Below are 12,741 nucleotides of genomic sequence, written 5' to 3'. Positions count from 1 at the left end.
TTAATGTGTCTTTGGATTCGATTTGCAAGTATTTTGTTGAGGATTTTTGCATCTATATTCATTAGGGAGATTGGCCGGTAGTTTTCCTTTTTTGTAGCATCTTTGCCTGGTTTTGGTATTAGATTGATGTTAGCTTCATAAAATGAGTTAGGTAGTGTTCCATTTTCTTCAATGTTCTGAAAGAGTTTGAGTAAGATTGGTGTCAGTTCTTTCTGGAAAGTTTGGTAGAATTCCCCTGTGAAGCCATCTGGCCCTGGGCATTTATTTGTGGGAAGATTTTTGATGACTGATTGGATCTCTTTGCTTGTGATGGGTTGGTTGAGGTCTTCTATTTCTTCTCTGGTCAGTCTAGGTTGTTCATATGTTTCCAGGAAATTGTCCATTTCCTCTACATTATCCAGTTTGTTGCCATACAGTTGTTCATAGTATCCTCTTATAATTTTTTTAATTTCTTCAGGATCTGCAGTTATGTCACCTTTTTCATTCATTATTTTGTTTATATGGGTCTTCTCTCTTTTTGATTTTGTCAGTCTAGCTAGGGGCTTGTCAATCTTGTTGATCTTCTCAAAGAACCAACTTTTGGTGATATTTATCCTCTCTATTGTTTTTTTGTTCTCTATGTCATTTATTTCTGCTTTAATCCTTGTTATTTCTTTTCTTGTACTTGGTTTAGGATTGGTTTGCTGTTCATTTTCTAGCTTCTTCAGTTGATCCATTAGTTCTTTGATTTTGGCTCTTTCTTCCTTTTTAATATATGCGTTTAGTGCTATAAATTTCCCCCTTAGCACTGCTTTTGCTGCATCCCATAGGTTTTGGTATGTTGTGTTGTCATTTTCATTTGTCTCTATATATTTAGCAATTTCTCTTGCTATTTGTTCTTTAACCCACTAATTGTTTAGGAGTGTGTTGTTTAACCTCCAGGTGTTTGTGAATTTTCTAAGTCTCTGATGGTTATTGACTTCTAATTGTATTCCATTGTGGTCAGAGAATGTGCTTTGAATAGTTTCAATCTTTTTAAATTTACTGAGGCTTGTTTTATGTCCCAGCATATGATCTATTCTGGAGAAAGTTCCGTGAGCACTAGAAAAGTATGTGTATCCTGATAATTTGGGATGTAATGTTCTGTATATGTCTGTTAAATCTAATTCATTTATCAGATTGTTTAGGTTTTCAGTTTCCTTATTGGTCTTCTGTCTGGTTGATCTATCTATAGGAGAGAGTGATGTGTTGAAGTCTCCCACAATTATTGTGGAAACATCAATTGCTTCCTTTAGTTTTGCCAGTGTTTCTCTCATGTATTTTGTGGCACCTTGATTGGGTGCATAGACATTTATGATTGTTATTTCTTCTTGTTGAATTGCCCGTTTTATTAGTATGTAGTGGCCTTCTTTGTCTCTCAAAACATCCCTGCATTTAAAGTCTATTTTATCCGAGATTAATATTGCTTCACCTGCTTTCTTTTGGCTGTAGCTTGCATGAAATATTTTTTTCCATCCTTTCACTTTCAGTTTCTTTGTGTCCCTGTGTCTAAGATGAGTCTCTTGTATGCAACATATTGATGGTTCATTTTTTTTGATCCATTCTGCGAATCTATATCTTTTAATTGGGGAGTTTAATCTATTTACGTTCAACGTTATAACCGTGAAGGCATTTCTTGAAGCAGCCATCTTATCCTTTGGTTTATGTTTGTCATATTTTTCCCCTGTCTATTAATATCCTTTATTGTACCCATACCGAATCTCTTTAGTACTGAACCTTTCTCCAAGTCTCTCTGTCCTTTCTTTGTTTCTCTGTCTGTAGGGCTCCCTTTAGTATCTCCAGTAGGGCAGGTCTCTTGTTAACAAATTCTCTCAGCATTTGTTTGTCTGTGAAAAATTTAAGCTCTCCCTCAAATTTGAAGGAGAGCTTTGCTGGATAAAGTATTCTTGGTTGGAAATTTTTCTCACTCAGAATTTTAAATATATCGTGCCACTGCCTTCTTGCCTCCATGGTGGCTGCTGAGTAGTCACTACTTAGTCTTATGCTGTTTCCTTTGTATGTGGTGAATTGCGTTTCCCTTGCTGCTTTCAGAACTTACTCCTTCTCTTCCGTGTTTGACAGTGTGATCAGAATATGTCTCGGAGTGGGTTTATTTGGATTTATTCTATTTGGGGTTCGCTGAGCATTTATGATTTGTGTATTTATGTTGTTTAGAAGATTTGGGAAGTTTTCCCCAACAATTTCTTTGAATACTCTTCCTAGACCTTTACCCTTTTCTTCCCCTTGTGGAACACCAATGAGTCTTATATTTGGACGTTTTATATTATCTATCAGATCCCTGAGGTCCGTTTCGATTTTTTCAATTTTTTTCCCCATTCTTTCTTTTATGCTTTCATTTTCCATTCTGTCATCTTCGAGGTCACTGATTCGTTGTTCAGCTTCCTCTAGTCTTGTACTGTGAGTGCCCAGAATCTTTTTAATTTGGTCAACAGTTTCTTTAATTTCCATAAGATCATCTGTTTTTTTATTTAGTCTTGCAATGTCTTCTTTATGCTCTTTTAGGGTCTTCTTGATATCCTTTGTATCCCGTACTATGATCTCATTGTTCATCTTTAGTTCTTTGAGTAGCTGCTCTAGGTGCTGTGTCTCTTCTGATATTTTGATTTGGGTGCTTGGACTTGGGTTATCCATATAGTCTGGTTTTTTCATATGCTTTAGAATTTTCTGTTGGTTTTGGCCTCTTGGCATTTGCCGAACTTGATAGGGTTCTTTTAGGATTTGTAGACCAATTGAAGTCCTTATCTCTAATTTATAAGATCTACAGCTTTGTGGAGTAGACTTTCTCTATCTAAGCAGCAGGTGGCGTCCACGAGCCACCTGTTCTCCACAAGCCAGTTCTCCCCTGCTTTGCCTTTGTGGTGAGTGGGGGAGTGAGTCTTGTGGGGTCCAATTGGTGTACCAAGCTTGCGTGTGTAGTTAGTGTTGCCCGCTCTGTATATGGGGTGTGTTTCTGGGCGGTCAGGGAGGGGGGGTGGCTCTAACAATCAAATCTCCCTGGTGTTCCTGGAGTTTTAAAGCTTCTGCAATAGTCTAATCCTTCAGTTCAGTCCTGCCACAGTTTGTCTCTGCCACTGACCCACAAGTCCTTGGTATTGGCGTATGGCTCCTGAGACTTGCGATTGGGTCCCTCTTCCAGGCCGTGCACCCCCTGGTCCTCTGTTGAGGGATGACTGTGCTATGTCACAGGTGAGTGCCATCCCCCCAGGGCGGTTCTGGGCTGCTGGGCTGTGTAGGGAGGCTCCCAGTCTGCTGAAATGATGACTGAATGGCCCTTTGTTAATTCACACTGCTCCACCTTCCCAACTCTGGGACAATCAGCTGAGGTTGCAGGGAAGGCTAATGTCCACGCCCAGTTTGTGGTGTGTGCCTGTTATTTGAAGCACTTCCGTCACACTGGGTTGTCTGGGGCAGCTCTGGGTTATGGGGCTGGCAATGGGCAGGAGTGTTTCCTGTCCACCAGGATGATGGCTGTGAGCGGACACCCCCCTTTTCTTGGGAAGTTGTGTTGTTTAGTGAATTTTCTCAGCCACTGGATTATTGCCTTTTGTCTCAGAGCTCTCTTAGTTCTGCTCTTGTCTTGACCTGCCCAAATTGCAAGTCTTTGAAGCTTTCTATATTGGGCTTCTTAGAGTAATTGTTTTAGAAAAAGAAAAAAGGATTACAAAAAAAAAAAGGGCCCTCCTCACGGATCTAATGGGTTATTGAAATGCTAAGAGACAAAGCAACCAGGGCCATTAACGAAAGGTCCACAGGGCAGAGAGATCAGCTTTTCTTCTGGATTTGCATAATCGCCTCAGGGCCTGAGCTCAGGCCTGAGCTCTGCCCTTCCCCTTTCTATGTTCACCAGAACTCCAAAAATCCTCCGCTTTTATTTTGGAGTTTTTCATGCTGTTTTTTTCTGTGCCTGTCTCCTCTCTGCTGGGCTGGCTGCTCTGATTCTCTGGTGTCTGGTCTCAGTCTATCTATGGTTGGAGTTTGGATCAGTAGAATGAGTTTCCAATATGGGCTGCCACTGCAGTTCTCCCTTCTCTTTCCCGGAGCTGACAGCCCCTCCTCCCCCGGGACTGAGCCTGGCAGGGAGGGGTGTGGACCCCTGGCCACAAAAACTTACAGATTTCGCTGATCTCAGCAGTTCCACGTTTTCATGAGTGTTGTATGAAGTATGCCCAAAGTCAGATTGCTCTGTGGTGTCCAGTCCACGCAGTTCCTGGCTTTCTACCTACTTTTCTGGAGGAGTAACTAAAACATACAGCTCACCAGTCCGCCATCTTGCCCCCAAATTCCACCCCTCCATTATTGATTCATGGTTTTAGTTTACTACATTTGTTACTGTTGACGAAAGAATGTTAAAATACTACTAACTGTAATATATAGTTTGCAATAGGTATATATTTTTTTTCCTATATGCCCATCTATTATTAACTTCTAGTTATAGTGTCATACATTTGTTCTAGTTTGAGAGAGAGATTTCTAATATTTGTATAGTTAATCACTGACATTGTCCGTCACAAGATTCACTGTTTTATACATTCCCATCTCTTAACCTCTAACTTTCCTCCTGGTGACTTACGTGACTCTGAGCTTACCCTTTCCACCACCTTCACACACCTTTCAGCACTGTTAGTTATTCTCACAACATGCTACCATCACCCCTGTCTATTTCCAAACGTTTAAGTTCACCTTAGTTGAACATTCTGCCCATAATAAGCAACCGCTCTCTATTCTTTAGCCTCATTCTATATCCTGGTAACTTACAGATTTCATGTCTATGAGTTTATATATTATAATTAGTTCATATTAGTGAGACCCTGCAGTATTTGCCTTTATGTGTCTGTTTTATTTCACTCAATATAGTGCCCTCAAGTTTTCTTCATCAACCATTTCTTTTAAGATGGTTTTGTTCACATACCATACATTCTGTTCTAAGTAAACAATAGTGGGTTCCCTGTATAGTCACGTGTTTATGTATTCAGCACCATTGCGACCATCTATATAGGACATCTCCATTTCTTCCACAAAGAAGGAGGAAGTCAAAGAAGGCAGAGAGACAAAAGAGAAAGAAAAAAAAAAACAACAAAACATAACAGCTAGAAAGCAACAAAAGGAAAGATAGCATTAACCTAAAGTAGAATAGAGTCAGACAATATCACCAGTGCCAGGAGTCCCATACCCATCTCCTGTCCACCCCTCACCCCATATGCATTTAGCTGTGATATATTGCCTTTGTTATATTAAAGGAAGCATAATACAATGATTCTGTTAATTATAGTCTCTAGTTTGCATTGATTGTATTTTCCCCCAATGCCTCTCTATTTTTAACACCTTGCAATGTTGATATTCTTTTGTTCTACCTCATGTAAAAACATACTTGTACCTTTTATTACAATTGTTGAGCACTCTAGGTTTCCCTGAGTTATACAGTCCCAGTCTTTATCCTTCATCTTTTGTTCTGGTGTCTCACATGGTCCCAACCTTCCCTTTCAACCATACTCACAGTAATCTTTGTTCAGTGTACTTACATTGCTATGCTACTATCTCCCAAAATTGTGTTCCAAACCTCTCACTCCTGTCGTTTCCTTTCTGTCTGCAGTGCTTCCTTTAGTGTTTCCTATAGAGCAGGTATCTTGTTCACAAACTCTGTCATTGTCTGTTTAAAAATATTTTAAGCTCTCCCTCATATTTGAAGGACAGTTTTGCTATATATAGGATTCTTGGTTGGTGGTTTTTCTCTTTCAGTATCTTAAATATATCACCCCACTTCCTTCTTGTCTCCATGGTTTCTATTGAGAAATCTGCATATAGTCTTATCAAGCTTCCTTTGTATGTGATGGATCACTTTTCTCTTGCTGCTTTCAGGATTCTCTCTTTATCTTTGATGTTTGATAATCTGATTATTAAGTGTCTTGGCATAGGCCTATTCAGATCTAGTCTGTTTGGGGTACGCTGCACTTCTTGGATCCATAATTTTATGTCTTTCATAAGAGATGGGAGATTTTCATTGATTATTTCCTCTATTATTGCTTCTGCCCTTTTTCCCTTCTCTTGTCCTTCTGGGACACCAATGACATGTACATTCTTGCTTTTCATTTTGTCCTTAAGTTCCTGGTGATGTTGCTCATATTTTTCCATTCTTTTCTCTATCTGTTCTTTTGTGTGTAGGTTTTCAGGTGCTTTGTTCTCCAGTTCCTGAGTGTTTTCTTCTGCCTCTTGAGATCTGCTGCTGTATGTTTCCATTGTATCTTTCATCTCTTGTGTTGTGCCTTTCTTTTCCATAGATTCTGCCAGTTGGTTTTTCGAAGTTTAAATGTCTACCTTATGTACACCCAGTGTTTTTGTTACACGTTCATCTCTTTCACCAAATCGTCCCTAAACTTTTTGAATTGACTAATTATTAGTTATTTCACTTCCTGTATCTCAGTTGAAGTGTGAGTTTGTTCCTTTGTCTGGGCCATAACTTCGTTTTTCTTAGTGTAGGTTGTAGTTTTCTGTTGTCTAGGCATGGTTTCCTTGATTATAACCAATCAGGTTTTCCCAAACCATAATGGGCTCAGGTCCCAGAAGGAAGAACTATTCAGTATCTGGTTTCCCTGAGGGTGTGTCTTAGATTGATACACCCTGTGAGGCTTCGGGTCACTGTGGTTTTCTGCCCAGCAGGTGGCACCTGTCAGCCTGTAACTCCAGACTGGTGTAAGGAGGTGTGGCCCATGGCTGTTTTCCCCCAGGCTCTGGGATGTGGTTCTGAATGGAGGGCAGGTAGTAGAGCTGGGCCCCACCCCTTTCCTCTTAGGGAAGATAACCCCCCTAGGGAGAGGTCATTAGCTTTTGAATAGACTCTGCCTGTGCTGTATCCACCCTTGTCTGGGTCATAGTGCTGGGAACTGAAAATGGCTGAGTCTTTCTCCACTGAGCCGAAACAGGGACAGAAAGTCCCCTTCAGGGCAGTCAGCAGCCACCCTCTGGCTCTCCAAGATCAGTTGTCACCCAAAGCCTCTGTCTGCTTGTTGGGGGGATTCGTAGCTTGTATCAAGAGCAGTCCTCCCTTGGTAATTAAAACCCCAGTTGGAGCTCAGCTGAGCTACATTGCTTGCTGGAAGAGAGCTCTCTAGCACCATGAGGCTTTGCAGCTCGGGCTGTGGGGTGAGGGGCCTCCTGGTTTGGATCCACAGTTTTTACTTACAGATTTTATGCTGCGATCTCGGGCATTCCTCCCAATTCAGGTTGGTGTCTGATGGGTGGAAAAGGTCACGTTTGTCCCCCGCCCCCCCCCTAGTTATTCCGGATTATTTACTAGTTGTTCCTGGTTGTTTGTTAGTTGTTCCAGGGGGACTAACTAGCTTCCACTCCTCTCTATGCCACCATCTTAGATCCTCTGACCGAGAATAGATACTTTTATTTGTCGTGATTTAATATCATGCTTATTTTATTGCTTAGATATTCCCAGTGTTAAATCGGCAGTAGAGTAAATTAGTGGAATACAGTGTCAAATTTTGCCTGTTCCAGATAACTTTTAACCTTTAAGTTAGCAGAGGATTTATTTTTCAACATACATAGGAAAAGATCATAGCTAAATTTTAGGAAATCATTATAGATCAAATAATAATGATATTAAGTTTATTGTATAAAGTGTTAGGCTCCAGTTCTTCACAGACTGTGCATTCTTGACTCCGATGGTAATTTTGACTGTGTTTTCAGTGGAGGGAGGAGGGACTAAAAATCGGCGCAATCTGGAGATTAGTGTTCCATTTACGCTTTAATGTTTTTGTTGTGAAAGTAGTCTATTCTTGTTGTAAAGAATTCAGATACTACATAAGTGTCTGTGAAAGGCATGCAAGCCTGCTTGCTCCTCCTCCCTTCCTCTGGGTGACTGCTGTTGGTCGTAACTCCACAGACTTCCTTCTGATTCATGTCTTATTTTCTGTATGATGATCCAGGCGGCAGCTGAGACTGCTTATGATATGGTGTCTCCTGGTGCCCTTTCTATTGAACCCAAGAAGATCAGAAGATTTCCTCATCACCGGTTAGCCCACCAGCCAGTAGACCTGAGGGAGGGTGTGGCCAAAGCCTACAGTGTTGTGAAAGAGGTAAGTGAAGTCTTGAGTGGACGAGCCAGAACCAGTCGGCAGCTTTTCTAGCTTTCACTTGAGGTGCATTCAATGGCTGGAAATTGTTCGGAAGAAATCCTTGGGAGTGGATTGAGAACTGTCACCCACAGTGAGTGTACATGTCTACATGCAGTGAGCAGAGGGCTAGATGGTGATGTAGGCCCACAAGAAGAGTCATGATCACCTGGGAAGACCGATGTCTGCAGGGAATAACAGAAACGCACACCCATGGCCGTGCCATCTAGATTTAACACATATTTATATTTTGTTATATCTACTTCAGATTTGTTTGAGAAATACGTTTCAGTTGCATCACCTACCCTGATTCCATTCTCATTCTTTCACTAGTCTGAAGGGGCTACATATTTTTTCTGTATGTGTTTTTATAGTTTATTATATAAGTATCTATTCATAAACAAAACAGTACTGTTTAAATTTTTTAAGTTAACATAAATGGCATCACATTATATATATCATTCTGCAATTTATGTTTTTCAAGATGTATCCAGGTTGTTACATGTAGATCTAATTCAAACTTTTTATGGTATTTCATGGTAAGACTATACCGTAATTTATTCATTTTCCTATTGGTAGACATTTAGTTTCCCTTTTTTCCCTAAAACGCTGCCATAATGATTGTTCATCTAAATGTCCTCTTCAAATTCTTTAGGGTGGAATTGGTTTAAATATTTGAATCTTGGGGTTTATTAAGAATTGTCAAATTGTTCTCCAGAATAGTTGTACCAGTTATAGGTGTTCTTAGAAGCATTGCCTGGCCTAATTTTTTCTGATGTTATTTTTAATATGACAAAGAAGTTTGCAGTTGTTTCCTTGTGATTTGTGTATTAGAATTTCATTACAAATATTTTTCCCTTTCCTATTCTGATGATAGTCAGAAATGCCTACAGGAGATCTTTTACCTGACAAAAGAGGCCGCTGAGGTCCCAAACAATTTGAAGAGAAGCTGAGGTAGAGCCTCCAGAAATGTATTAGTGGGTAAATAAAGACAAGGCCAGTGGCCAGCTTTTTAAGAGAGAATTAGTGGGAAGAATAAAGAGGTAATTGCCAGCCATATCTGTGCAGATGTCAGGGTTGGGACAACTATCAATAGACATACTACAAATCAAATTTGTAAAAAAGATACTGGGGTTCAAGGCCTAGCAGGAGCAGTTGGCAGCATGTGGTAATAGCAGTTTGATAATTTGCAAAGTACTTACCTAATTTGATCTATATTCATTTTAAATAAATTTTTGCCTGCTTACTTTGTGTATGTCCATCATAGGCCTTAAAGCTAGGCGATAGAGGAGGAAGTGAGCTCAGCAAGAATAGTGACCTCCCTAATGTGCCAGAGGCAGTGGGCAGCCAAGATGGGACTCCAGATATTTGGGTCTTAAATTTAGTTCTCTTTCTCCAACCTGTGAATTTGGAGAAGAGGGGAGAGGGTGATAATAGTAAACATGGACTGAGATGGTAGGTAGGCCTTGCTTGCTCAGACTGAATCTAAATTCTGTTTTAAAAATGTTTTAAAATGGAGGTTCCCAAATGGCAATAAATACGTCTTTTTCTTTTAGATGGTTAAGAATAGTAAGAGAAATAATAATAAAGGGAAAAGTCTTACATGTTTCAGATATGCTGATCCTTTATATCAGGGGTTGGCAAACTATAGCCCACAGGTGAGATCTGGCCCAGGCCTGTTTTTGTATGGGCCTTTGAGCTACAAATGGTTTACATTTTTAAAGGATTGCAAGAAACAAAGAAGAAAAAACAACAAAGGCTGTATGACCTACAAATATTTTCTATCCAGCCTTTTACAGTAAATGTTTGCTGACTCCTGCTGTACATAATTCAGTTTGGTAATACTGGGTCCCAGTTGTGGTGAAAATAGTAGCAGTAATCTAGGAATTATTTATTGAATATTTATTATCTGCCGGCTGTGTGACGTTCTTTAGATGCATTTTCTCATTTGATAACAATCACCATGGGAGGTTGGCAGTATTTTAATTTATCATTTAAATGACTGGTCTAAGTTCACACAGCTAAGTGATGGAGCTAAAATTGGAATCTATTTCTGTAGTTTCCAAACTTGGTAGTGTTAATCATTATACTATAACAGACTAATAAACTTATATATGTAAACTAGCATATGTTAATTTTTGGTGGGTTGGGAAGGGACACCAGGGTAGCAGGAGAGGTGATGGGGAAATGGATAAATGTGCCTCATGTACCCTAAGTGGTTTCTGAATTCCACAAATGGTAGAGAATTGAAAGTCCTGAAGTGGTTTGACAACTTGACCTATATGTTTCTATGTTCAGTTTTAAAACCTAGCCATCATGATAGTTTTAATGTTATATAATTATATGAAAGATGAAAAGTGCTGCAGAAGCTTTGTTTCTAATTAGTAAACATGTTCCTGCCTCATGTTCTCAGAGTTTTCTATTTAACCAATAGCATTTTCTGTTTCATTTTTTATCTTACTTGAATGTTCCACAGTTATCTTTTCTAATGCATACCAATAATTTAAAGCAAATTAAAAGAATTTTCTGGAGCTTAGTAGAATTAGATTTTCTTATTATAGTTGGATCAAAGGAGCTAACACCGCATTCCTTTAGTGGGTATATTTATTCAAGAAGCTTTGCTTCTTGCTAAGTTTGATTTAACTAGAGTGATTAATACTGCTAGAACAGCTGCTCTTGGATCATTAAATATTTGTCAGCTTCTTGATGTGAAATTGTAGTTTAGTTACATTTTCTACACACTAGTGTCACAACACTAAACCGTAATAATCGCCTTTTCCTTTCCCTATAATTAGAATTTTGTAAGAAAAAGAATTGTTCTGGGTTATTTCAAGAGCACCATTTTTTTTGTGTAGTCATCACTATCATTGATTAACTGTGCAAAAAGTATGTATTAGAGGATAATTTAGAGCATTTTCTGACCAGTCATTTACTCCCTTTCTGTTCCCCCTCAACCTCCATACAGGGCATCACAGACACGGCACAAACCATTTATGAAACTGCGGCTCGAGAACATGAGAGCAGAGGGGTTACTGGTGCCGTTGGCGAAGTCCTGCGCCAGATTCCTCCGGCTGTGGTGAAACCTCTGATTGTTGCCACAGAAGCAACATCAAACGTGTTAGGTGGCATGAGAAACCAAATTAGACCAGATGTTCGGCAAGATGAATCCCAGAAATGGCGCCATGGGGAAGACTGATGTTTCAAAAGTGACTCTCTATGAAGATAATGAGGGTGGCAAATAAGGAGCATGGTGTCCCAATGGCATCTTTAGAGGGAACTCATTTAATTTTATTGTGCTCATCTCAGGAACAAAAGCATTTCTTAGTTAAATAATTTAATATCAAAACAACATGCAACCAAAAACATCTGGAATTTTAGGGCTAGTTTGGTACTTGCCTAGAGAAATGTTTAGTGGCTGGTGTCAAAGGTTTTTAAAGCATTTGCTGCAAAGTTAGTGAAATGCTTGCTTTTATTATTAAAATGACTGTAATTCTCTTTGTTACAGATGGGATATCATTGGAAACCTTTTACAGTGCCAAGTGTTCAAAAGATATTTGAGCACTTTTAAAAGCATGATTTTTGTTGCTGGGGAATTGATTTTTTTCAAGGGTTAAAAAGAACAACAGCTTCAAAGGTTTCATCGAAATGAGAGACAGAAGCCACAGGAGAAGCAAAGCAAATAGGATTTTTCAATATAAACATCAGTGAGGAGAAAGTGACTGACTTGGATTTAGTGTTTGTGCACTTGAGAACAATATTATTTCTATTAACTCATAAAATCCTTCATTGGGGTTTTGAGTAAATGAATGTTGCAGACATGTTCTGTTGTGTTGCACTTTATCCTGTATGTATATTTGTTTTTAGATTAATACAAGTCATGTGCTTTGTTCTTAGGTAATTTACAAAGTTAAAATATAAAGAGAAGCAAATCTGAAAGTTTTGGGTAAAGAAAGATAATTGAAATGTAACCGCTTTCATTTATTTTAAGTAAAAATGAAACATGTCCATTCTATAACATACTGGGGCCCATATATTTGTTTATATGTTCAATTTTAAACAGGTATAGTGCCAGCTTATTAGGAATGTGTGTGAAGGGAGAGCAGAAGTGGTTTTGACTTTTTAAAAATCAACTGAAAATCCTCCGTACACACCCAGTTGACTATTTAAAAAAGTACCATTTTTATTTGGTTAATACTGTACATTTTGGTAACCTGTCAAGAATGAATAAAGTATTTTTATTTAAAGGTAAAATTGTTTTATGCTTCCATGAATATTTTGCTTTTCTGAGAGTTTATTCAAAGATGCAAAACTATGATTTCTCCCAAGATACTTGGGAATACTTTCTCGAAATTGACTTTGCTTAATATCAAGTAAATTGTTACCTAGTATTGAAAAGGAAACTGTTCCCAAGAACTCAGTCCCTGGCTTTAGTTAAGCTACCAGAAAGAAAACTCTATATTCATCCACTGTTTAAAGTTGCATGATATGACTTCTCATTTTCTTAAGTAAGAAAATGTCATCAAGATTTTAGAACTGCATTTCACTTTGGGCTTTGGGAAAATGAAGATGAACCCATTTTTTTTTT

The 12,741-nt window shown here is 38.8% G+C and overlaps 1 protein-coding gene across 2 annotated transcripts in view; it reads left to right on the top strand.

Annotated features, from left to right (window-relative positions):
* The window catches only part of ATG2B (autophagy related 2B), a 121,943-nt gene extending 109,536 nt beyond the window's left edge, over positions 1–12,407 (top strand). For both annotated transcript variants that reach the window (XM_037831908.1, XM_037831907.1), the window contains 2 exons: positions 7,971–8,120; positions 11,122–12,407. In XM_037831908.1, the coding sequence (XP_037687836.1) occupies positions 7,971–8,120; positions 11,122–11,352 (381 nt within the window). In that variant the 3' untranslated portion in view covers positions 11,353–12,407. The remainder of the gene's footprint in view (positions 1–7,970; positions 8,121–11,121) is intronic.
* Positions 12,408–12,741: the final 334 nt, after the last annotated feature.

The sequence above is a fragment of the Choloepus didactylus genome, chromosome 4 (genome assembly GCF_015220235.1).
Source record: "Choloepus didactylus isolate mChoDid1 chromosome 4, mChoDid1.pri, whole genome shotgun sequence".
Lineage (NCBI taxonomy): Eukaryota > Metazoa > Chordata > Mammalia > Pilosa > Megalonychidae > Choloepus > Choloepus didactylus.
The sequence above is the reverse complement of the archived record's forward strand: the minus strand, read 5'-3'. Positions and strand labels throughout refer to the sequence as shown.